This window comes from Neovison vison, chromosome 2 (genome assembly GCF_020171115.1).
Source record: "Neovison vison isolate M4711 chromosome 2, ASM_NN_V1, whole genome shotgun sequence".
Taxonomy (NCBI): Eukaryota; Metazoa; Chordata; class Mammalia; order Carnivora; family Mustelidae; genus Neogale; species Neogale vison.
Genome location: NC_058092.1, coordinates 192415805 through 192440459, shown reverse-complemented (window position 1 = coordinate 192440459; position 24655 = coordinate 192415805). Strand labels below are relative to the sequence as shown.

Here is a 24655-nt window from a genome sequence, read left to right as displayed (position 1 = left end):
TTTTCCGGAACTGAGAGCTGTGAGTCAGGGTGTGTGGCACGTGAGTGTGTGTGGCGTGTGATTTGGGTGACTCTGGGGCACGGAATGTTGAGGAATGGAGGCTAGGAGAGAGGCCCCAAGAAGTCAGAAGCCCCATGGGGCAGAAAGTAACTTGCAAAAAATGTGGCTGGAGCCCTGGGACAGCAGCTACATCTGACGTGGCATTCTGGAGTTCCAGAGGAAAGCCGCTACACTGTCCCTCAGTCTGTCAGCCTTCCAGTTAACAGTCATTCCTGCTGAGAGTCAGTGGCTCTGGCCCACAAGACAGTTTCCGGCAGAGCCAACTCCATATGGAACACAACACCACCCAGAGGCCCTTCCTCCCAGGCCACATGGTGGAAGATGGGTCCCACTCCCAGGGCCCCCGTGGCCGCTCCCTCCTCCTTAGGGAGAGACCAGGGACTCACAAGATGACTGAGGCCTGACTTCAGCCCTCAGGCCTCTGTGTTCCCAAAACCCAACTCCCTCCATCCAAGCACTGCCAGAACTTTTGCTCCATTGGCACAAGGCCCGCATCTGTCTTGCTCACACTGGGTACAAGACCTAGCCCAGAGCACAGGCCCAGGAAATGTCTACAGAGTCGAAGAGAACCATGCAGTGCTCACGAGATGAGGACCTGGGGAACGGCCGGGCCTGTTACCACTGGTTGGTGTGTGTTAAAATGGGACAGGAAACAAGAAGGGAATATTCTCAGGCTAAGCAGAATTGCCAGCATTTCTTCCCACAGGAGATGGTGATATCCTGAAGATTCAGACCCCTGGGGAGCAAGTGCCTGGGTTTGAGACAAAATTCTAGATGGCTGGGGCTACAGTAAGTCAGCAGAAGAGTGTGTGTAAGTCAGGGAGAGAGGCTGAGGGGCTGGGGGGGCTGGCGTGTGCAGGGGGCTGCTATGTGCAGTGGCGTGGTGGGTACACTTGGGAGGTGGACACAGGTATGTGTGGTGTGTGCAGATCGGAGACTGCAGCTTCCCCCAGCTGAGAATCCAATGTCCTGAGCAAAACAGCCAAGTCCAAGAACGCCAGAGGGCCATGACCCAGCCTGGGTCAGGCCTCTCCTTCCCCTCTGGGCCTGCCCAGGACCATTCTCATTCTCAGTCCACCCCTTTCCTCAGGGGCAGGGGGGAGCTAGGCAAATATCAGAAAGGTCCTCGGGGATGGGGAGCCCTCTGCTCCCATGAGTCGCACACAGAGGATGGGGACAAAGGGGGAGAAGGCAGGGGGCGGAGAGGAGATCAGGGTGAAGGAGAGGTACTCACAGTTTCCTGCATGGGGTGGCTGAGGGGTTTCTCGAGGGCGGCCATGTTGTTGGGCATGTCCGGGGGGTGGGAGAGCTGAGGGGGCCCATGCATGAAGTCGTTCATGGACGTGCCACCAGGGTTGCCATGGGGGAAGTCAAAGTTGCCGTGGCCCTGGTAGTTGTTGCCTGGGGAGGGAACAAGATGGCAGTGGGGCAGTGTCACCCAGGGGAAAGACAGCCATGGGGGGGGTAGGGGGGTGGCATATGTAAATTAAGATGAGTCCTGTTCCCTGAGGCTGGAGTTGGCTCCTGTGGCCTTAGACATCTGGGCTGGCTGGATGACAGGGCAGCGATAGCCTTCTCCGGTGGGCCTTAGCACCCCAGGACATGAGCTGTTTTACAGGTATGAGGGGACAGAGTTTGAGCAAGGGGAGGCCAGGCTCCTAAGGTGACAGGGGAGTGGGAACAACGAGGTCCAAGTCTGAGCCTTCCATAGGGTCTGCTGAGCTCGATCCCCAGGGCTGTCTCCCATAGCACCCACATGGTTGCACCTCAGCCGTGGGAAGACCCTGGCCCAGAGTGGGAGATCGGGATCTGCCCAGTCTGCAAAGAAAGCTGCTTCAGATTTGAGAGGTCAACATTAGAAGTCAGCTGTCTGGCTTCCCTGGCCACTGTTCCCTCTACCACATGGCCCCAGTGAGGGATCAGAGGCCCATCATGTTGGAAGGCTGGGGCCTGCTGAACGCTGTGGGACCCTGCTATGTGGGTTTACCACTCTGGGCTTCTAATCATCCAGAGCCCGGATGCCATGAGGAGCTGCCATCCCCTGTGTTTAAGGGGGCTGGGAACTTTCTAGGAACCTAGGGCTGTAGGGTACAGCTTGGTCTAGGCAGCAGGGAGAGTGAGAGGTAGTGACGGTGACCTTGGTGGCCAAAGACTAGAGCTGCAGACCTCTGGACTCTATGCCTGGAAGGATGGGAGTGTTGTAGGGACAAGGACAATAAGATGTTACAGAGAAACATGGGAGGACCAGGGGAAGGGCCCAGAACTCCAAGTGGGAATGTTCTCTTGGTGGCCCTAGCAAAGCAGGCTCCAAAGGAGTCAAGGATCTATCTGTCCCTTGGAGCATGAGGAGGCGAGTAGGGGAAGGTGGGAGAGGCAGGAGGCTGGCCCATGGGCAGCTCCTCACTTGGGCCTTCCCAGCTGGGTGCTGACCCACAGGGCTGGACGGAACCACATGGGAAAGGAGAGGAGGATGGTGCTGAATGGGCCACTGTATCCCCAAGTCCAGTGACCTAGGTCATGTTTTGGGCATGTACATTACCACAACCCCCCTTGCATCTGCCACATGAGCCCAGAAATCCTGCGCCCCTCGTGGGCCTCCTCTCTCCCTCCTTGCCCAGTTTCACCCACCTTGGTTGCTATAGTCGTTGGAGCTGGTGCCCCCCGGTGGAGGTGGGAGGGGGTAGGGGGACGGGCCAGGGCCCAGGGCTGCGATCATTTCCATGACGTTGGGCATGATCATCTGGCTGGGACTCATGGTCTTGAACCTCTTGGAGGGGATGCCATCTGGGTCATCTTTAATGTGTAGGTCTGACTTGATGGGGACTGGCCGCCAGCTGCATGTGGGGTCGATGGTGACCTCTTCAAACTCGGAGCTGGGGGAAGGAAGGAGACAAAACTGAGGTCCTGGGATACAAGAGCTTCCAGCTTAGACACACACTGAGGTGTCCCTGCCCAGGCCCCCTGTCCCCATTCTCGCCACACACTGCACAAGACAGAGGTGTGAGGGACTTTAGGGGGTGACTAAGGTGAGGAAAAGCTAGAGGCTGGGTACCAGGCAGCCGGCCCCAAGGCCTCCCACCCAGGGAGAGACTGTCTGGGGCACTGTCTTGTTCTGGTTGAGTTTGGGATTTTCTGGAAAGTTCATCTGTCCCCAGGCAGAGAAGTCCCTGAGGTAGAGTCACAGAGAAAGGAGAGACTGGGCCGCCGAGTGGTCTGCCCGCCTGGAGAGCGAGGGGGTGTCAGAAGTACCCCCGTGCTCACGTCATTCCATCCAGGCCAGTACCCCCACCCACCCCGCCACGTGCCCCTAGCTGGGGAGGCCGACTTACTGTTGGATGGCGTTCAGGATGCCCCACATGTACTGATCTACCTCCAGGCCCTCAAGCAGAGCAGTTTTACTGGAAAAAAAAGAGGGGGGCTTGGCCTTCGCTCTTGCACCCCGGAGAGTAGGGGCAGAGCCCACCCCTCCCCACTGTGTCAAAGAGCCTCCACCTCTGCGATCCTACGGGAGGCAGAGACAGGAGGAGGCTGGCCTGTGACAGCCGGACACAAGAGGATTGCTCACAGCCCCCTTGCTCTGGGCTCCTCCGCTGGTCTGGGTTCCCTGTTTGGCTTCTAGGCCAGGTGCAGGGGGCTGGGCCCAAACGCAGGGCCCGATGGAGGCCAGTGAGCTCCTCCGCTTCAAGGCTATGTTGCGGGGATCCCGCCAGGGTGGCCGTCACTCACTTGCACACAGGACACCTCCAGGTCCCTCTCTCGCAATTCAGCTGCAGGTACGACTCCAGGTCAAAGCACTGCAGAGGCCAGGAGACAGGCAGACAGACAGACGGATGAGAAGATGCAGAGATGCAAGTGCCGCTGCTCTCGGGACCTTTACGTGGATCTCCCAGCAGGGAGGGAAAGGGGTGCGGGGAGAAACTGGGGGCTGGGCCATCACCGGTGGCCATAATGGGGCCTTTCTGCTGCTCGCACAGCAAACCAGCCACCCCGAAGCCCTGCACGCATCACTCCTCACACTACTTGTGTGCCCGGTGGCCCTTGCCCATGTCCTCAGAGGAGGTGTCCTGGCATGCCCGTCACTGACCCTGACATGTGACGGCCCCTCTCACAGAGGCCGGGGGCAGTGAAGACGCCAACCTCCTCATCAGCCAAGCCCCGACACCCAGAACACATCCGGTCTGGTTTGTCAACATGTGTCAGACAAATCGAGAGCCCAGACTCTTTGTGCCCACCCTGTTCTCCCAGAGGGAAGCTCCTGCCCCACCATGAAGCTCCTTGTCCCCTCTTCTAGGATTCCTTCCTGAGCAGCTCCCCCATCCAAGGGAATCCCACCCACCCGGGCCGCCCACATTTGCACAGTGCCCTACTGGAGCAACCCAGACGGTGACAGTCCCTCGTTCCCTGGCCACTCCCTGAGCACCCGCTGGGGGCAAGGTCCCGGGACACGGCAATCATCAGGCAGAAGTGTCCCTACTCTTGGGCTCCAAACGAGCTGTGGCTGTACGTGCAGAACTTTCAGCTGACACCCGACCTCTGTCAGGAGCTGCCTGGGAACCAAGCCCTGGGCAGACGGAGAAGATGCTCCAAGGACAAACGACGGCTGGGATAGATGGATACGATCGGCTGCCGAGGGCCACAGGGCGCTCTGAGGATCAGAGCCACAGCATCCCAGCCGGACGCCCCACACCCTTCTACCCCCCCCAGGAACCCTCACCTGGACGTGCTTGCAGTCGTGGCCTCGAGCAGGCAGCTGGATGCGCCGGAATGTGATGGGGCACTTCAGAGACACCTTGATGGCCGTCTGCTCCACGCCATCCTCCCCGTTGAGGGTCGTGTTGCCCGACGAGGCAGCCACGCTGCTGAAATTCCGCTTGACTGTGGGGCAGGAGGCACAAGTGGATGTGGGAGACAGGGCCATCCCACACACATGGCACTCCCTCCTGGGGCTGGGACACCGCCTGCTTCTCCACGGCCCCGAAGACACTGGGAGGCCCCGGGAATAAGAGGTGCAGCCTGGCCTGACTGGAGGGGAGGCTTGGCCCTCCGGGCAACCTGGGCCACACAGCACTCTGGGATGGCAGTCCCCACGTGTGATGTGTGGGAGACATGTGTCCCTAGAGGTCACCATGTCAGCTCCCCAGTCTCTGTGGAACAGGCCCCGCCTTCCCTAGGAAGGGGGACTTCCTACCACAGGTGTGGAAACCCAATCTGGCACGGCTCATGATTTTCTGGGTCAGGCACACTTGCTTCTGCAAGGGCAGAAATGGGAATGGACCCGTGCCTGGCGGGAACCAGGGGCTCAGGAGGTCATGTGAAGAAGCAGAGTGAGAGGGAGGCGCCGCAGGGCACCTCCCGGCATGGTGCCCCTCACTAAGGACCTGGGTGTTTCCTCCAAAGGACCTGACTCTGAGTCAAATCCCTCTCTCCAGCAGTCTAGCTGGGGAGGCTAGTAGGAAAATTACCCCTGGTCCTCCCTTCTGCTGAAGATCCCCTTTGTCCAGTTCTTAGAGGTGATCTTCCAGGTGATCACCGCTTCCAGGAAGCCTGCCTGGCCTGTCTACACCATGGTGTTTCCTTTTAATTTGCCTCACTCCCCTGTGCTGTAAGCCCACTTGAACAGGCTAGGGAGGTCTCACAGGCTGTGCTACTCTGATCATCCCCATGGCTCCAGAAGGAGGGACATGAATTGGGGATGGGGACTGGTGCCAAGGGGAACGTGGGCCCTGTGGTTTGTGCACGGAGCCCAAGGTGGGTCCTGGGTGGATGATGAACATGACCGGACGATGAACACGGGCTACGGCTGGTTCTGGCTCCCTGTGCCCCCACACTTACTTTTTGTGATACAGTGCTCGGCTGGCAGGAGGCGCTTCTTCAGGAGGCCTTGCAGCACTGAGCGCACGGAGGGCCGGTGGACCAGCTGCAGCACGAAGAGGTGGGACTGCCAGGAAAGAGTGTGGGCTCAGTCCCCACCCTATGGTCCCCCTACGCCTCCCTGCGGTCCCAACTTGTGCCCAAAGGCCCCTGAAGGCCAAGCACAGGAAAGGGTCCATGATCCATAGTGATACCACTCTAGAACAGGTCCCCTTGAGGCCCCAGGATGTGCCCTGGGACTGGTGAGCCTGGAGATCCAGGCAGGGGTCACCCCTTGGGACAGCTGCCTGGGGCCTGGGCTGACACTGAAACACCCCTGGCATCAGGTTATGGGACACCCGGCATCAGGACTGGAGCTGGCCTCACTTCCTGACCTCACCCAGCACTACCCCCCATCATGTGTTCTCCACCATTCCTGACCAGAGTGTTATCCCTGTTTTCACTCCTCCAGGAAGCCTCCCAGGATTGTACACCCTCGAGAGCCCCTCCAGGCTCTTGATTCTGTGACTCCTGTCTCTAGGAAGCCTTGGTGTCCCTATGCTTGTAAGGGCAGGATCAGTGATTTTCCTTCTCCTGTGTCCCCCACAGAGGCCAGCAGAGCGGGGTAGGCAACCTACTTCCCCACATGTCCCTGCACAAGCCCTATGTGCCGGCCCTGATCTCTGGGGGTAGGAGAGTGGCTCAGATGGGGACCCAGGGCAGGTCACAGATCGGATGGACACATACACACTCGATTCTGAGACAGCAGGGTTGGGTGAAGAAGGGAGAAAGTTAACTCCAGACTTGATGGAGTGGGTCTGGGTCAAAGGTTGATTAGAATATAAACACTTCTTGTGAATGAAGCCAGAACAGTGCCTGGTTTCAAGGCACACAGACCTCCACCAGCAGAAGACAGTGGTGGGCACCGGGAGGTGTCCAGGAGGAGGGGCCCGCCAGAGGAAGTGGAGGCAGGTGTGCGGACAGGATGGGAGCTGTGGCAAGAGAGTGGGAAAGGCCACCTCTACGGCCAGAGCCCGGCGGCTCTGAAGGTTATCCCATAGCCCCAAGGGACCGCCGCATGTGTGCAGAGGCATGTTGCTGAAAGGTCACTTCAGTGGCTACGGGGATGGGGACAGGGCCGCGAGGACACGGCCGCGCCCCAGAGGGGCCCTCCCCACGCCACGCCCCCGCCCGCACACTCACGCAGCAGCAGGCCGTGACGGTGATCTGGATGGTGTTGCGGCCCGGCTGGCACACGTGCTTGAGGTGCAGGGGCTTGTGGGAGGTCTTGTTGTCGCCGCGCTCGATGGTGAGGGGCGTGGCGTTGACGCTGACCTGCACCGAGGCGGGCCAGTTGGTGTTCATCTGCCGGTCCTCGTGGTGGTAGCACTTGAACTGCAGCTCCAGGTCAGACCTGAGGGGCGGGGCAGCGCTCAGATGGTGCCGCCCACGGCCTGGGTGACCTGGCCACAGCCGAGGCCCTCGGGGCTGCACGTCCTCCATTGTGACCGCTGCCCTCAAACTCCTGCACTCTCCACTCCCACCCTGGACAGCCCCTCTCCCCATGTCCCCGGCCAAAAGCCCTCCCGGCCACCCATGCTCCCTTATACTGTTGACTCCAGCTACACCCCACAGCTCTGCTGGTCTCCCCCAGACCCCTCCCTATCAGGGTGACTGCCACTCCCCCAGGACAGAGACAGAGGGACAGAAAGGACAGACACTAATGTGAGCAGACCAGCTGGGAGGCTGATTATGCCCAACCCAGACTCCAGCTGGGAGAAGCACCCAGGCCTGGGCTGCATCTGATTCAGTTCCCTGCTGGGTGCCGGACATACAGCACAGAAGATACTTGTGAACCCAGCAGCAACCACGTATGTGTGGAAACTACGCTGGCCAGGGCCACGGGATGCCTCCTCGGCGAGGGCACTGTGGTAAGGATGGACAGGTGAGCAGGGCTTCTGCACAGGGGTCTCTCCACCCTCCTGCCTGAGCACCTGGGCTCCTGGGCCCTTCCACCCACCCCAGCTCTGTCTGTAGCCCCTGCTGAAGCCTGCCTTGCAGGGTCAAGGCATTGAGCGAGCTGTGTGGATGTGCCCAGTGCATATTCATCTGGTGCCTTTCAGCTGCCCATTGTTGGGCAGCTGAGAGACTCTGGTCACAGTGGTGGCAGGGCAGTGTGAGTCTTGCCTGAGGAAGAAGGACTGAGAGTGAGGACACCAATGGGTTCTGGCATCCAGGAGAACTAGGCCCAAGTCCCAGCTCTGCCGCTTGCTGGGAGAACTCCCTGTTCTACTTCTCTGGACTCACTGTCCATGGGAAAAGCATGGCCCACTGACAAGATCAAGAGAGGTCAGGTGTAGAAGGCAGAGAACACAGGGCATGGCCTAGCCAGGACCTTCAGCCCTTCCCTCTGGTGTGTCTGGACGTCTGAGCAGTGGCCTGGCTCAGTGGCCAGCCTCTGGCAATGCGTAGGGGTTACTGGTCCTGTCCAACCCAGTCTTATCCCTCTATATTCCTGCTCTAGCCTCAACAAGCCATGCTCAAGTTCCTCTTTTTTTTTTAAAGATTTATTTATTTAATTTGACAGATCACAAGTAGGCAGAGAGGCAGGTGGGTCGGGGGTGGGGGAAGCAGGCTCCCCACTGAGCAGAGAGCCCGATGCGGGGCTCGATCCCAGGACCCTGGGATCATGACCTGAGCCGAAGGCAGAGGCTTCAACCCACTGAGCCACCCAGGTACCCCGATGCTCAAGTTCCTCTTGCCAGTGGTCTTTGGGTCTTGAAGGTCTTTGGGTCTAAGCTAGCCACCTTTTCCTCGAGGAGATCATCCCTGACCATTCCCTCAGGCCTACAGTGAGCCAAAGCTGCTCCCTGCCCCTCGGGCCACTGCACCTGCCAAGGCCTGCCTGCAGGTTCCCCACGACATCCCCCAGACCCTGCCCAGAGCGGGGCCCAGTCAGTGAGGCCAAGCAGGTGAAGGCAGCAGGCAGAGGCTGCTACTGCCTGCTCAGGGCAATGCCCGGCTAGGGAGGTCACCAGCAGAGGCCTCCCCCGCCCAACTTGGACCTGGGCCCCCAGCACGACACTCACCTCCACATCAGCGTCTGGTGGACCGTGGGCCGCAGGTGAAAGACGTGGTTGCTGACGGCCAGGTTGTGCTCGAGGCGGAAGGGCTCCAGCACCACGCCATCCCGCACCGGGAACGTGAGCCGCAGCTCGTCGTTGTGGTTGGCTGGGCAGGAGAGCCGCAGGTGAGCCACACGCCGGTGCCACCGTGGGCACGGACAAGTGTGGGCTCGGGGGAGGTGGGTGGAGCTCGCGTCCCCACATGACATACACTCCTGGCTCTAGGCTCCTGACACTGCGCAGGTGTGTGTGTAAACATGGCCAGAGAAGCTGGGACCGTGCAGGTGGGTGTGTAAGCACGGCCACAGAAGCTGGGATTGCACAGATGTGTGTGTAAACACGGCCGCAGAAGCTGGGCTATCCGCCTGTGTGCACACCAGGGAGCCCACTGCTTCTCTAAGTCTGCCCCATGCCGTCCCCACCATCCCTGCATCTCTTGTCCCCCTCATTTTGGCGCTACTTCCCCTTGGCCCCACCTACTCCCTATTCTGGAAGCCCCAGGCTCCTCCACCCAGCCCCTCTCCATGGATGGGAGCTGCTTTTGCTTCCTGCCTCCAGCGGCTCAGGGCTGTGGGTGGCCCAGAACCACCCCAAATTTCCCTTGTGGGTGGGGCTTACCTGCGTCAAAGCCCTTCTGCCCTTTCCACATGCCCAGCCCCCATAGGCAGTGCAAGGTCCAAGCCCCCTGGCTCCTGGCCCTCCTTAGGGCCCTAGGGGAAGCTGGCCGGACAGAGGGAGAAGGTGGGGCACTCACCTGGAGGTGGCGGCAGAGCGCTCATATTTGGCTTGATGTCAGGTGGGAAGGGTGGTTTAACGTCTTGGCTGGGGGACAGGTATGGGGGGATGCTGCTCCCGGGGGTCATTGGGGGCGTGGGGTTCCCTGGAACAGGTGAGTGGGGGTAATTTGCCACAGGAACTGGCCTGGGAGGCTGGAGGGAAAGAGAAACCACACATAGGTTATGGGGTCACAGGGACGGGAGGGACTATGGCTATGGATGTACACCCCACCCACCCTGTAGTCCTGGGGCTGTGGTCCCTGCTCCCCGAAGGGCGGAGAGCCAGTCCCCCTGGAAATCCCTCCATCCCGGCCCGCACTTGGGTCTCCGGCTGCCTATGTCATCACTCCAGCCCAGCACGGTCCTCAGATGGAGCTGAGCCTGCAGGACCCCGGGAAATTGGCTCCCTAGGAGCCCCTCTCCCTTCTGCTCTTAGTCCTTACTCATCCCTGCCCCACCTGCCTGGACCTGTGGCTTCTGTCTGGGCATCCCTGCGCCCAGGAGCTGAGGACTAGGGAGTACAGCCCCACCCATGGGCTTCAGGTGGGAACGGCCAGGCCCCTTAGACACACAAATACACCAGATCAAAAGTGGAACGTACCCTGTTGACGTTCCCTTGGCTGTAGTTACTGTAGCTGCTTCCCGAGAAGGTGTTATTTTGTCCATTAAATTGCTCTGGCTGTTAATGCAAGACACATGATGTGGTGAGAGTGGAAGGCGGAGAAGCTACCAGAAGCCTGCTTTCTCTCCCGATATGAAAACTGGCCAGGAGTACAATGCAGGGGAGGCTGACGAGGTGCGGAGTGCGGAGTGGGACCCCCAAGGGGTAGGGCAGGTCATCCCCTCCCCATCCCGGAACAGAATTTCATCTCTCTCTGTCCACAGCCAGTGATACAGCAAGAGTTCACAAAAACAGAAACACCCAGAATGCTGAAGTTGGGAGTGGTGGCTGGGTGGTCGTGAAAGTTAGCATGATTCCTGGGCAAATACACATCAAGTGTGTCCAGAGTCCTCTGCGCTCCTGAGAACGAACTTTATGATCCCAAAGAAGGAAAAAGCTAGATGCCTGGAAATAATCCATCACGGTGTTACTTTGAAAGTGAAGAATCAAAAACAACGCAAATGTCAGACAGGAAGGGAACGATAAAATACAGTGTGGCTTAGATCCACAGAAGGTGAGGCACCCTAGAAAACCGAGAACCGCAGAGACTCTGTAACAGTAAGTAACTGATTTCACGTTAAGCAAAAGAAACAGATTCAAAATGACAACCTTAATAATAACTATGTATCATGCTGATGCTCACGGGCAGTAGGGGGAAAAAGGTTTAGAACTTAGTATTAATATAACCAGATGAATGCTATTAAAACAGAACAAAACAAAAAAGTTATTTCCAGGGCACCTAGGTGGCTCAGTCGTGGGGTTTGCCTTCAGCTCAGGCCATGATCGCAGGGTCCTGGGATCGAGCCCTATGTCAGGCTCCCTGCTCAGCAGGAAGCCTGCTTCTCCCTCTCTCACTCCCCTTGCTTGTGTTACCTCTTTTGCTGTCTTTCTCTCTCAAATAAATAAATACAACCTTTAAAAAACAAAAACAAAAACAAAAAACCCGTGCTTCCTTTATGATCATCGGTGCATGCTGTAAACAGCAACAGAGAAGGGGAAAGCCCTTGTCTGAGCCCCATGAGAACAGGAACCAAGAGAAGCCAGCGTGACATTTTGGCCATGGCTCTGAGCTCTCAAGGACACATCTGGAAATCTCCGCCTGCCCCCTAGTGACTTCAGGGGACACACAGGACCAAGATGACCCAGCTGGGGGCAGGGATATGAGGTGGAGATGAAGGAAGGGGCCGGTGGGGTGGTAGGACTCACCTTGTAATACTGCCCCATGTTGACCGTGGGGGGCGGGTACTGCCCGGTGCTCGGCTGGCTGGGCATCCTCTGCCCGGGGTAGTTGGGAGAGGTGAGCGGCCGTGGGGGGTTGGGGGTGGGGTACTGGCCTGGCTGGGTGGGGAACTGGCTGTTTGGTCCGTATTGCTGGTTTCCATAGTTGGGCTGTGGCAGCGGACAGAGGAGAGGAGAAAGGCTGTCAGTGTTGTGGAGCCAAGCCACTTACCAGAAGGCCTGGAGCACCCCGGCCCGCACCTTCATCCCTGCCCTTTTCCACAAACTGCCTCCTCCACCCAGAGGGGGGTGGCGGCACAGAGGCTGTCCGAGCCCCCTGCTGCCCTTTCATCTGGGGACACGACGTTCTTTCCATCTGGCTTGAGGGTCACCTCCCTGTGAGCAGCCTCCCCCAAGTAACCCGCTTTCAGAGACTCATTCATCCTGTTAGGAGGGGGCTCGATTCTAAAGCCCCCTTTATGTGTCTCCCAGCGCCTGGCCTGTGGCAGGAGAACACAGACAACGGGATGTGCTTCCGGAAAGGGGACTCCCTCAAACCCTGCATTCGGAAGCTGAATATGGGGGGCCCCAGCTCCATACCCCACACCGAACAGCACACATGGATGTTCAGTTCTGGGCCATGCGTGCAGAGGTCGAGAGAAGCAGGCTTGTGGGGCGTCCAGACAACCCTCTCAAGACAGGCAACCGAGAGAAAAGGTGAGGCGGCTCGAGGGAGGGGCAGGACCCCTGTCCTCGAGGATCTACAAGGTGACTCCTGACACGCCGATGTCCACCCCTGCAGCCGCCTCCCCCCTCCGTAAGGTGAGGGGACCCTCAGGAACCGCCTGCCACCCAGACACTCCAGGCCAGGGCATCCCACCAGGTTGGTGGTTTCTTCTCCTGGTCTCCTTATCTACTTAAACTGTCCTTCTTGCCTCTAGGCTCCGAGGTCCTGGCTGTGTCCCCGTGTCTGGCAAAGAGCAGTCCCTCCATAAACACTTGCTCAGCAAATGAAAGCAGAGTCCAGAGTTCAGTGGCAGAGGGGAGGAGGGACCTCTGCCCCTCACACTGCAGCAACAGGGGTGGCTGCTGTGGGTGACTGTGTGGCACTGGAGGAGCAAGGGTGGAGGGGAGCCTGCCCATCAGGCCACCGAAGAGGAGTCCCGTGTGGGACCAGCCAGTCTGACACCTGCCCCAGCGTTCCGACGGTTCACAGATTCTAGAAGAATTGAAGGGTGATGCCCGCCTTCTCAGACAGGGTCAGGCCACACGGGCTGGGATCATGCAGTGTCCCAGCCCAGTGCCAGGTATTTTGTAACTGGGGAGCATCAGTATTCCATGAAGAGGATGACTCAGTGAACATAATTCAAAGCTTCCAGTGTGTGCCTTCACAGGTGCAGGTGGACATCAGGGCAAGGACTGAGACTTTCTCTGCCTTTCCCTTCCTGGGATCACCTCCTTACGGGCCGCCAGTTCCAAAGCTGGATCTGCAGATGGCATCGCTAGCCCAGCCAACAGGGATGCTGGGAGTCTGAGGACAGACGGGCTGCAAGGGGTCCAGAACTCCTGTGGGGACTGTGTGTGGCAATGAGACCAGGAGCTTGAGCATCCCCCGCCCAAGGACAGCCAGGACCTCGAGAGCACGGTCCTTCTCTGGCTGGTGCCTCCTGAATTGGTGCCACCCAGGAGTGTCTGGGCTTGAGCCAGGCTCCCTGTGTTTGAGGAGGTCCCTGAACTCTCCCCTTCTGGACTCAGGACACCTCCAACAATGGTCAAGCCTGAGCTAGGGGGAATGCTGAGGGAATCACACAGACCTTCGAGGAATGTAAGTTCTGGCCTCTAAACCCACCGCAAGGCCAAGCTGAAGGCCACAGTTTGGAGGCAAATGGGGTGAGGGTGGGCGGAGCCAGTCTGAGAACAGGCGGCAAGCAGAGAGCTGTGGCGGAGACAGCTCAGCAAGAAGCTTTGCCTAGGTAAGGAACCAAGGCAGGCTTCCTGAGGAGCATGCACTGGGTCAGGATTCTAGGGTTCCTGTGTCTTTTGCAGGTGAACTAAAGCCTTACCCAGAGAGGCCATTGGCTGCCAGCTTTTCCCACTGCTCACTGAAGGCCCTATGACACCTCCTCCGGGAAGTCCTCTTTCTCTGACCTCACGTTTCATTCCGGATACCCCCTGTGTGTCACCTCCTTATGGGCTCCTGCTTAGACAGGTTTCTAGGAAGGTGATCCCCTTTTCTGCGAGTCTCATTTGCCAGCAGAGGGGTGTGGGTTTTACTTCCTTAAATCTTCACCTTTCCCTTTACTGAGCTGGCTGGGCAGCCAGCGAGGCAGTGTTCCTCCTGAAAGAGCAGCTGACAGTTGGCTGAGAAGAGCCCTAAGAAGCACGCTGTCTGCCTTCCAGTCGCTTCTTTGACACGCACAGCCTTTAGATATCTACAGACTTTAGTCCTTCTCTCACTCTTGCAAGTAAGAAGCCCTCATGTGCAGGTGAGGAACGTGGACCCAAGGAGGCTTTGCTCCTTACCAATGCCACCCGGCTAGTCTGTGCCAAGACAAAACACCATGCCAACCACAGCTGCTGCTGCCCGTGCCGGCCCCCAGCACAGTGCTTCCTGTCCAGCTCCTCATTCACATCTCCCAAGCGACCCTAGGAGGTGGGCTGGATTGGCGCCATCTTTTACAAATGAAAAACCAAGACTCCAGCAGGGAACATGACTTGATCAAGGGCTTCCAGCTGGGAAATGGCAGAGCTGGTCTCCAAGCCAGAAGCCTGACTCTGTCCTAAGGCTCAGACTTTTGGTCCAGGTTTGGTGCTGGTCAGTTCCTGCCCTTTCCAAGGTCCTGCCCACAGCCCATCTCTTTTCAAGCCCTGGGTCCGCCCCACCTCCCACCCTGGCGACCACCTGCCTGCTGTCACACTCACCTCTCCTGGGTATGGCCTCTTTAAGCTCTGAATGGGAAGGGACTGGGGCCGGGGGCCCGGGTAGGTCTGCTGGGGCATCCGCTGCCCGTGCGTGCCAAAGGGGCTGATGCCGGGCGGCCGGGGCTGGTTCATGCCCATGGGAGGGCCGCTCATCCCCGAGGGTGTCATGCCAGCCGCCATGCTTGCGGGGTTCATGCTGCCCCCCATGGAGGCAGGCCCCCGCGGCCCGGGCTGGTTCATGAATTGGCTGTTATACGCCTGGGTGGGACCCATCTGGAAAGAGGAACAGACCTTCAACGGGAGAAGAAGAAAAAAAAAAGAATAAAATGCCACATGCATTGAAAGTGCAGGGAGGGAAGGGTGGGGGAGGTGGGAGGCTCTGGGCCAGGGGGGCACTTTCCTGTGGGGTTGCAGCTGGTGACCAGGCCCCAAGGGATGTCAGGCCTCTTGGGCTCACCACTGCCCTCTGCAGGCCGCACAGGAAAGATACAGCCCAAGGGGTGTTCCGGGGTGGGGTGCAGTCACTCCAGAGAGCAGGCAGCATTTCCAGGGAGGCAGGCAGGGAACGGGAAAGAAGGTGCAGAGGTGGGGAGGGGCATGGGAGGATGGAGGGGAATGAGGATGGAGGCAGGAGCCCCTTTCCTGGAAGCCCTGGCCCCGCCCTCGGCCAGTGGAGACACGCCCTCCATCCACAAAGTCTGAGGCAATCCCAGCTCCCACCTCTGCCCACCTGCCCCGCTGTCCCCTTCCTCCAAGCCCCATCTCCTGTCCCATCCTCCATTCCTTCGGGGACCCCTCTCTCCTCTCACCCCACCAGTCCTGAAGGTCAGGGGAGCAGAAATGGGACCTGGGTTCAATCCACAGATGGGATGACTAAGAGTATATGGTCTTCAGAAGCCACCACGGGGACACACTGGTGACAAGGCATTTTAGGCACTGAGCCCGCTCTTTGGTGAGCAGGCACCCAGAGGGCGATAAAGAACATCTATCCCCATTCGCAGACACGCACGAACCACAAACCCACGCAGAACAAACACAAGCACCCAGACGGCCTCCCCACCCACCACACCCAACCACTCTGACACACCCACGTCCTAACACACACCCGTCCACATGCCTCCAAGGAAACCCAGACGCACCCTGACACCATCAGCATTTCTAGCACACACAGCACCAACACCCCAACTCTGCTGGGGGGGCAAGGCTGGACCAGGACTAGCGGGGCCCTTACCGGTCCATACTGGTTTATATCCTTGTTCTGCGTCTCCTGCAAGGCTGCCACAGTGGCCGTGGCTGTGGCCGTGGCCGTGGCCGCTGCTGCCGCTACCGCAGCTGCTGCGGCAGCAGCCGCGGGCTGAGTGAAGTCAGCGGGCGGCCTGGTGTGCGGAGGGATGCCCATGCCTGCGGGGGCGTTAGGACCCCCGGGGTAACTGCAAGGAGAAGAAGGGGAGACTTAGACACTGCCTGAATCTAGAGATGAACCCACTGTAAGCCCTGGGCTGGGAGGCTGGGGGGGAGAATGTGGGTCCTTCCGTGACCTCCTGCCCCGGGCTCACAGACGGGGAGGCATCTGGACTCCGAACCCAAATGGGGGAGAGGGGCCTCCTGTGGGTTGGCAGCCCTTCGTGCCCCTTGGCGACAGGCAAGCTGCTGTGTTCCTGAAGCCCTAGGTGGGGTCCGGCTTGCGTGGACCCTCCTGGGCACGAGATAACTGCATCTCGCTGCCATGGGGAGCCCACCTTCTGGAGGAGGACATGGTGCCTCAGAAAACCCCGAGCACCTTGCCCATGGGCATTTCAACCTGACACTTGCTCCGGGAAAGAGGGGGAAGGGCAGGGCCAAAGCTGTTCCCAGGGGGCTGCTCACCTGGCCCCAAAGCCCCCGCTGCCGGGGTAGTTGGGCCGGCCGTACATGCTCTGCTGGATATAGGGCTGAGCGGGCCCAGCCTTGGCCGAGAACTGCTGCTGCTGCCCGGCGAACTGGGGGGAGTTGAGGCCGGGGTTGCTGGTGGTCATGCCCGATGCCATGGGGTTGCCGCCTGGAGTCATGGGGTTGTTGGCATTGGCCATAGGGTTCCCGAGGACCTGTGGGCAGAGAGGCTGTCACCCAAGTGGTGCCCCAGGGGGCGTGGGAGGGAAAGAGGAGACACTGGGGGGTGGGGGGCACGGCTGAAATGGTACAATGGGGGAGAGCAGAGGGAAAAGGGGAGAACCTGGAGTCATGAACTGTCCCCAGACCATACAAATGCTTTGAAGTGGGTAATGCAGCCTGGAAGCTGGCAGCGCAGGGGATAAGAACCCCAGCCTGTGATGGAACCAGGAGGGGCTGGTCCTGCCCTCCGTTGTAGGTGGAAGGAACTGGACTTCTCAGCCCTCCCCTGCCAAGGGGTCGGGATGCCCAGAGAACTGGGCTGCTGCTCTGTCAGGGCAAAGAGAAGCCCCAACTGCCAACTCTGGAGGGCAGCGGGATCCTGGCCGAGGGGTGCCTGTGGCCTGAAATTGCAGGGAAGCCTGGGGCTGCCCTCAGGGGCAGCCACCAGCCCCTACCTGTGGCAGAGGCCGAGCAGACTGGACAAGAAGGTGTGGAGGAAAGAGGAAGGGGTGAGAGCAGGAGGGCGGGCTGGCCAGCGGGAGGGGTGTGTCACGAGCTGGAAGCTCACCATTTTGCTGAAATCTATCCCGGGTTACCCAGGGTCAAAGACCCCAGACACTGGAGCTCTGAGACCAACAGCACCCAAGAAGTTCCCCTATTTATCCAACCCAAGTAAACGTGGGCTAGGGAAGAACCCCCAGCTCTCCGAAGATGATCGTCATTCCCAGAAATGCCCTCAAACGGATGGGGACGGTGGCCTAGGGGCCAGCTCTGCCCTCCAGAGCAAGAATGGAGGGTAGTGCCGTGTCCACGGCTGAATGTGCCCCAGGAGCTGGTCTTTCCAGCTGGGCAGTGCGAGGACAGCCGGCAATGCAAAGGTCCCCATGCTCAAGGGATGGTCCTGCTGGGGAGAGGCTGCGGCTAGGGGCAGGACAGGCTCTTACCTGGCTCTGGGATGTGTTGGTCACTCCCCAAACCGTGGTGACCACAGAGAGGGAGCCGGGAGGCTGGTTGGTGTTCTGCTGCCAAGGGACAGAGTCATAGGGGAATGACCCATCACTGCAGAGGGAGACAGAAGGGGGATCCTCAGGGACTGCATACAAAGGAGGGTCCCATCACCTCACTGTCCTCCACAGCTTCCAGTCAAATCCAGGTGACCCCCATCTCTGTCAGCTCTAGACCCCCTATGTCTGGCATGGGGTCCAATGCAAAACAGGCGTGCTTCACGCGGTGGCAAACCATGCCAGTGACCAAGTCTCCCCTCATCGCTGTGGAGGTCCCACCCCCATGGCTGTCTGCCTCACCTTAGCCCAAAGTCCAAAGGAAGCAGACAGACGCCCAGGCCCCACCTGAGCTCCTCCTTCCACCATGCTCAGCCTCGAAGTGTCGCTCCAGAAAGAGCTCTACTTCCCCCGTGCCAGCTTCCCCTCGGAACTTCCCAGTCCCTTCTCAGAAAACACCGGAATGGCCCCAGTCTGAAGCTCGCCTCTTCCCCCTTCCTCCCGATACTCTGCAGCAGGTTGGCCACCCAGCCCACCTGATCTGGCCTTTGGCAAGAAGTTCCTTAAGTCACCCCACCTTCCTGCCTCTGGATCACAGGTATAGGCCTGCCCGCCATGCTTCCTCCCCTGCTCCGGCCCCAGTCTCCTGCGCACGTCCCCACCGAGCTAAGCTCCCTTAAACACCCAAGACCCTTTCCACAGTCAAAGACCTTCAGTGGCGCCCAGTGTCTACAGGGCGAAGTCAAAACTCACACACTTCAACATGATTTACCCTTCTGGCTAATCCCACCCTAACCTGCCTCCCCACATGGCTCCCACCTCTGTTGGAGCACCGTCAGCCACGGCCCCGTGGCCCCATCTCCCTGCTAGGCCCAGAAGCACCCACCGTGTTTGGGGACATCTCCTGAGAGGCCCCCAAACACCAGAAGCAAGGACTTCTTAACCTTAGCCCAATACCCTGCTCTGCACACAGTAAGTGCTCAATAATGGCTTCCTCTTAGTTCCTGTGGTGCAGGTGAAGAGTGACCCCAGGAGAGGGCAGGGGCTGTCAGGGTTACAGCATGAAGAAAGTGCTGGGGTCCCAGCCCCCAAGAGTGCTGAGCTGGGGCTGTCTCTGCATGAACTCCCTGCAACTCTCACGGAGAGACAACCCTGGACATGACCCACAAGGGGGGAGAAAACGCAGAGAACCCAGATGTGTTGTAGCAGCCCTGAACGGCTTCCTGACAGCAGGGAGGCCTGCAGGGCAGCACTGTTGGGTACCAGGATGGTGGGTGGGTCTGGGGGATGTGTTGGGGGAAAGCACTCCATGCTTCCGTCTGGCACAGGAAGTCAGCAGAAGGCAAAAGGGCTTGCTCACTCCTGGAGAACTTAGACCCTGGCCTAGCAGGCAAGCCAGGTCCGGCCCTGGACATGCTGGGAGCCAGCCAAGAGGTCAGGACTCACGAAGGGAGGCACTGTCCTGCGGGACAGGCAGGCAGGGTGGAGCCAGTGGGGGGCGGGGGGCTGATGTCTCGTGCCTGCTTCTTTCCAGGCAGAGCCCTCCGCAGCCAACACAGTCAAGGCAGGCAGGGCCCTGCAGGGGTGATCAGACTGGAAGGTGAGGCTGTGTCACTGTCCGACCAGGCTTGCTCACCCCCTGCCCGGACACCCTCTCTGCCCAGCCAGTCTCTGGCTTCCTTCCTATCTCTGCTCACAAGTCCTCTCGCTGGAGGGGCCTGCCCCAATCTCCTGGGGTAAGAGCCACCCCATGCCTTCTACTCCCTTTTCCTCCTGCCCTGTTTTTGTTTGCTTGCTTGTTTGTTTGTTTTTGTACCCTGGGCATGAGTCCTGTCCCGTCCTAGCTTCCGTCCAAATTCCCCTGCCTGTCTGCACCGACTCCTCTCATCTATCAAATGGGCAGAAAAAGGACATTCCCCTACTCTGTTCTCAGAGTTTTTAAGCTGTGGGTCATGAAACATGACTGGGTCATGGCATCAAACCAGCATTTGGGGAAAAAGAGGGAATTAAACAGAAAGCAGTTAAGGGGGAGCGCACAGTAAGAATAAATAACGTTCCAGTTGCCAGGGGGAGGGGGTAGGGAGAGGGTGGCTGGGTTATGGACACTGGGGAAGGTTATGTGCTATGGTGAGTGCTGTGAAGTGTAGAAACCTGGCGATTCACAGACCTGTACTTTGGGGCTAATAATACATTATATGTTAATTAAAAAAAAAAGAATAAATAACGTTCCTCAGTGGCTTGATTTTACGCGCGAGTGTGTGGGCACCCTGGGTCATGGTGTACTACGCATATTTACTGTGGGTCTCAGTCAAGGCGGTCTGGACAACACAGGCCTTGGTAGTTCAAGTCTGATGTGGCTCAAAGAAGAAGATGCAGCCAGAAAGGTTTTCTCTGCTAGAAAGGGACACAGACCTGGGAATTACTCATGATTTCCAGGGGGAGAGGAGAGGCCCTCAGGAACCCAGACCTCCTGCCTGCCCCCTACTCATGCCAGCCAGACACAGCGTGGGCCAGTGAAGAGGAGGTGAGGCCCAGATGCACTGACCAAAGCTGGAGGACAGCTCATACTCGCATCTGGGAGGGCTGCTTGGGAATCCAGGAGCCCAGAGAGCTCAGGGGGGGTGGAGAAGCCCAGGGAAGGAAGCTATGAGCCTGGTCCTGAGCACAGCTGGGCTGGAAGGACCTCCCTGGGAGAAATCACGAAGGACTGAGGTTCCACCTGGTCCTGGGCCTGGCATACCAGTAGCCTGAAGGAAAGCTCTGCAGACTAGTTTAGACCAAGAGAGAAGACCCCTAGACACGAGCTGTCCTGTGAGGCCCTCAACCTTGGTGTGCAGGACAGAACACAGGACCCTTAGCAACTTAACAGCACAAGTGTGCGTCTTCTCTGCCCCAAAAGCTCCCAGCGACCCTCCAGGCTGATGTCCTTTTAGAATGTGCCTGGCAGGCTCAGAAGGAGAGCCCTCTGGGAGCCCCTGGAGCCTGGCAGGGCCCCACCTGCACCTGGGGGAGGGGGGAGGGGGCAGCTGCTGCCTCACCCCCTAGGGTGGGGAGGCCCCGGCTCACCGGGATACTGCACAGGCCGACAAACCAGCCCCCGACCGCCGTGGGTGGGCCTTGTGGGCGGAAACCAGCTCCTTCCTGTTTCATTCTCTCCGCCCGAAACTTGGTGGGAAGCAAACTTAACCGTGGTTCCCAAACTCGGCATGCCCACCGTCTGGCTGAAAGGGGACCCCCAGAGTCCCAGACCCATCCTGGGAGTGCTTGCGGGTGGCTAGGGACACGGTTGTGGGTCTGCACACGCACCCTGCTGCCACGGTGCCGTGCACACGCGGGGGCAGAGACAGGCACACGCGTGAAGGGGCGGTCTCAGGGACTTGCTCGCCTCCACTCGCACCTGCTGCAGAAGCAGAAGTGGCAGCCGCACCAACACGGCTGTGACTCATCTCCTGGGGAGACGGCTCCTGCTGTCGCAGGGAAGGCTCTCGCCCCCACAGGCCCATGGCAGTCGGCCCTGCCACCGCCTCTGCCCAGGCTCAGACACCACCACGAGGGGGCGGGGGACTGCCCGGCTATAGCTCCCTATGGACTCGAGGAACAAGGACAAGCCCGGCTCCTGGGCCCTACCAAGGTGGGAGGGGGCCTAGGGTGATGAAGAGGAAGCCTTAGGGGGCCTGTGGGAGAAGGGGGTGTCCTGAGGCCTTTCCTTCCACTGGCAAGTACTGCAGATGAGGTCAGCCCAGGTCAGGGGTCCTGGCATTCTGGAACTGCCTGCTAGGAACCACTTCTCTCCCCTTCTTCATAGTGGGTTGTGGTTCAGAGGGAGGCCAGGGCTGCTGGGATGTCAGCATCCCACTCTTAGTAATCCTGCCCAGCTCTGTGCACCCCCAGTGGGTATACCCCATCGTGCACCACCCCAGAGCCCACTCTCATGCTGAAAGCTGCAGCACGAGTGGCAGTCCCATCCAGCCAAAACCACCGCAGGAACACCAGTCCCCCGGGAGAGGCACCCGTGCCAGCAGCCACCCGTAATCTAGGCAGTGTTCTGCCTACCCAGCACCTCCTCACGGGAGGCAGCTGCTTTCCCACTGCTGTGCCTCCTTAGTCTGGAACGCTTCCTCCTCACTCCTCACTCATCCTTCCCAGGCTCCTCTTCCAAAGGCCACCTCCTCCAGGAAGCCCTTGGGAAATTCACTGGCTTGAGCTCCACTTGTTCCTCACATTCACAGGGCCTGAGTGGGCGTCCACGGAGAGGCTGCCTTTCTCCTTCTGTCCCAGGAGTCCTGACTTAGGCTACCTGTACCTGGCATGATGTCTCCACACACCTACAGGACTCAGAAAGCCTTTGCTAACCAAACTGCCAGAGAGAAAAACCGACTTTCCATACCCTCCTCAGAAGGAAGCCCGAGAATGAGTAACTGTGTCCACTCATTAAACCTGACTGCTGACCACCCACAGTGCGCTTGTGACCCCATGGGCACTGGCTCCCAGCAACCGAGTCCCGCCCTCCGGGGAGAGAAACAGAGGGAAGCTAATGAAGCAGCTACTTGCTCTCTCTGTGCCTCAGGGTCCTTGTCTGTAAAATGGGACAATAACAGTATGTCTCTCAGAAGGCTGTCCGGAGGACTGAGTGAGCTCCCATGTGTAAGGCAACGTGAGCACATGCAGCTTACCTCTGGCACCTAAAACTGGTGACTGCTGCTGTTGTTATGGTTTATTGAGTGGCTTCTAGAGGCAAGGAACTAGGTGAAGGGACTTTCACCTAAGAACTCATTTCATCCCTTAAAGGGGCTCAACTCAGACGCATCTGTAGGAGCTGAGGGTCACAAGGTCCTGGAGCTTATCAAGGGTGAGACTGCCAGGTGGGCTTGACCTCATCCCCTTGCCTCAGGGAGCTAAGGATCTGGTAAGACAGCACCTCCCTGCACAAAGATGGGGAGGGGCGCCTGGGGAGCTCAGTCGGCTAAGCGGCTGACTCTGAGTTCATGCTCAGGTCATGATCTCAGGGTCATCAGGTCGAGCCCAACATCAGGTTCCGTGCCCAGAGGGAGTCTGTTTGGGGATTCTCTCCCTCCCTCTCCCTCCACCCCTACCCCCCCTCTCAAATAAAAAAAAAAGAAAGGAGAGAGATGGTGGTAATTCAAGGGGGGCACACAGTATGAGGGACATCTAGCAGTCCCCAAGAATTCTGAGAAGGGGCACAGCTTCTAAGCTTCTTGGGGGACGCCACCCAGCATGAAGGGACAGAGGACATGTAAAAGTTCAGTCTCAAAGACTGGCTGCAGAGAAAACCCAGTGACCTGGGAAAAAAACCCAAAAACCAAAAACAAACCTGCACAGAGTATCCCAGAAAATATTCAGGGACTCCAACTAGACGTTCATGAGACTAATACTCAGATGGCACAGGGAGGCCCTGCTAAATAGCGGAGCTCTAAACTTCCAGTCTCTGGGGTTAAGCCTTGGTTGCGTCACGGACAATTTCTATGACCTTGGACATATCACTTAAGTCAGCTCGACTTTTTCATCTGTAAAATGGGACTAACACTCTCCTAGAATGAAGCATACGAATATAGGTAAAGTTTCACCCAGAGCCTGGCACCAAGTCCCTGCTAAATTGTACTTCCACTTTTCTCTCCATTTCTCCACGCTGAGTGCGTGCAGGTGCCCCTATTTACTTGATGATACGATGACGGTGCTCACAAGTTTTCCAAAAATGCTACGAGAGGGGTATGTTCTTATCATTACTGCCCAATGAACAGATTTCCCAAGCCTCTGGGGGCGTTCCTTAGTGTTCCTTTGCCTTCCTGCCCCTACCAAACTCCTACCTATACTCCAAAGCCCAGCCTGGGTACACTCCCTTTTGTGATTCTCTTAAGCAGAACCAAGGACATTTTCCCCTATTCCCTCAGCTCTTTTTGTCACATAAAAGAGCTTTTCACACTGCAGTTAGCGTAGACAATTTACATGTCTGTTTGGCAGCTCCATAGGCACTGACTGATGTTTGCTAAATGTGAGAAAATGAGTAAAAGCCCAGCAAGAGTGGAGTGCTGATTCCTGGCTCCTGGGTACCTCCTGTGGCAGCGTCTACACAGACATTCACAGAGGGAAGAGGCGGGCAGGGCTGAGTTATTTCTTCCCTTGCACTCCTAACAGCCACTTTATTTGGGAGAAAGAACAAATTCCTATTAAGGGTATTGTCAGACCCGAATTAATTTCCTTGATCTGGCTATATCGGTCCGTCTCCATGCAAGGCTGAAGAGTTACCGCTAATGAAACACCAAGCCAGTGAGGAGCAGAAGCCCCCACCCTCTTTCATCTAGGGGAGCTGTTAACGGGGCTCTCCATCATCACAATTACTCGGGCCGCTTCCTTCCCTCCCCGCGGTGAAACGTGGAGGGACCTGCGCAGCTGACTGCATGTTGGAGGGTTTTACATTTTTTCAGTAGGAAGGAGGAAAGGAAAAGATCCTGTATCTTAGCAATCTGGAACCGATGGAGCAGGATTTTTGGCTCCTTCATCAATCCTTCTTCCCTCCCTCCCTCCCTTTCTTTTTTTAAAAAATTTTCTGGGGGCAAGAAGAAGGACCCATCACAACCTAAGCTTTGGGCCCAGCTCCAGAGAAGCAGCTAACAATGAACACAGTGAAGGTGGTGTGATGGCACCAAGGAAAGGAGGAGGCTGGGGGTTCTGCTCTGATGGAGCCCCTCTCTGTTGGCTGACCAAAGTGAGTGCGTCGGAGACCGCTGGCACCGACCGCGCTGGAAGTCCTGCACTGCTGTTTCTAGTACTATAGATGAGGACACTGAGGCACAGAGAGGTTCCAGAGCTGCCCAAAGGCCCCCAGCCCGGAGAGGGCAGAGTGAAGACACTCACGCCCGGGGGCCTGGCTCAGTGCCTGTGCCGCCCACCTACTGCGTAAACCGGAGCACCCAGGGTGCCCCCAGGCGCCTC

General features: G+C 58.3%; 1 protein-coding gene across 5 annotated transcripts in view; it reads right to left on the bottom strand.

Moving 5' to 3' along the window:
- Positions 1 to 24655, bottom strand: part of ZMIZ1 (zinc finger MIZ-type containing 1) — a 230094-nt gene that overhangs the window by 7482 nt on the left and 197957 nt on the right. For 4 of the 5 annotated variants that reach the window (XM_044239920.1, XM_044239924.1, XM_044239921.1 and 1 more), the window contains 15 exons: positions 17648 to 17762; positions 16479 to 16696; positions 15844 to 16042; positions 14613 to 14903; positions 11679 to 11861; positions 10413 to 10490; positions 9790 to 9964; positions 9000 to 9141; positions 7114 to 7324; positions 5893 to 5998; positions 4775 to 4935; positions 3787 to 3854; positions 3390 to 3458; positions 2689 to 2933; positions 1295 to 1461 (listed from right to left, as the gene is read on the bottom strand). In XM_044239920.1, the coding sequence (XP_044095855.1) occupies positions 1295 to 1461; positions 2689 to 2933; positions 3390 to 3458; positions 3787 to 3854; positions 4775 to 4935; positions 5893 to 5998; positions 7114 to 7324; positions 9000 to 9141; positions 9790 to 9964; positions 10413 to 10490; positions 11679 to 11861; positions 14613 to 14903; positions 15844 to 16042; positions 16479 to 16696; positions 17648 to 17762 (2428 nt within the window). The remainder of the gene's footprint in view (positions 1 to 1294; positions 1462 to 2688; positions 2934 to 3389; positions 3459 to 3786; positions 3855 to 4774; positions 4936 to 5892; positions 5999 to 7113; positions 7325 to 8999; positions 9142 to 9789; positions 9965 to 10412; positions 10491 to 11678; positions 11862 to 14612; positions 14904 to 15843; positions 16043 to 16478; positions 16697 to 17647; positions 17763 to 24655) is intronic. The other variant, XM_044239923.1, reaches the window with a different exon arrangement.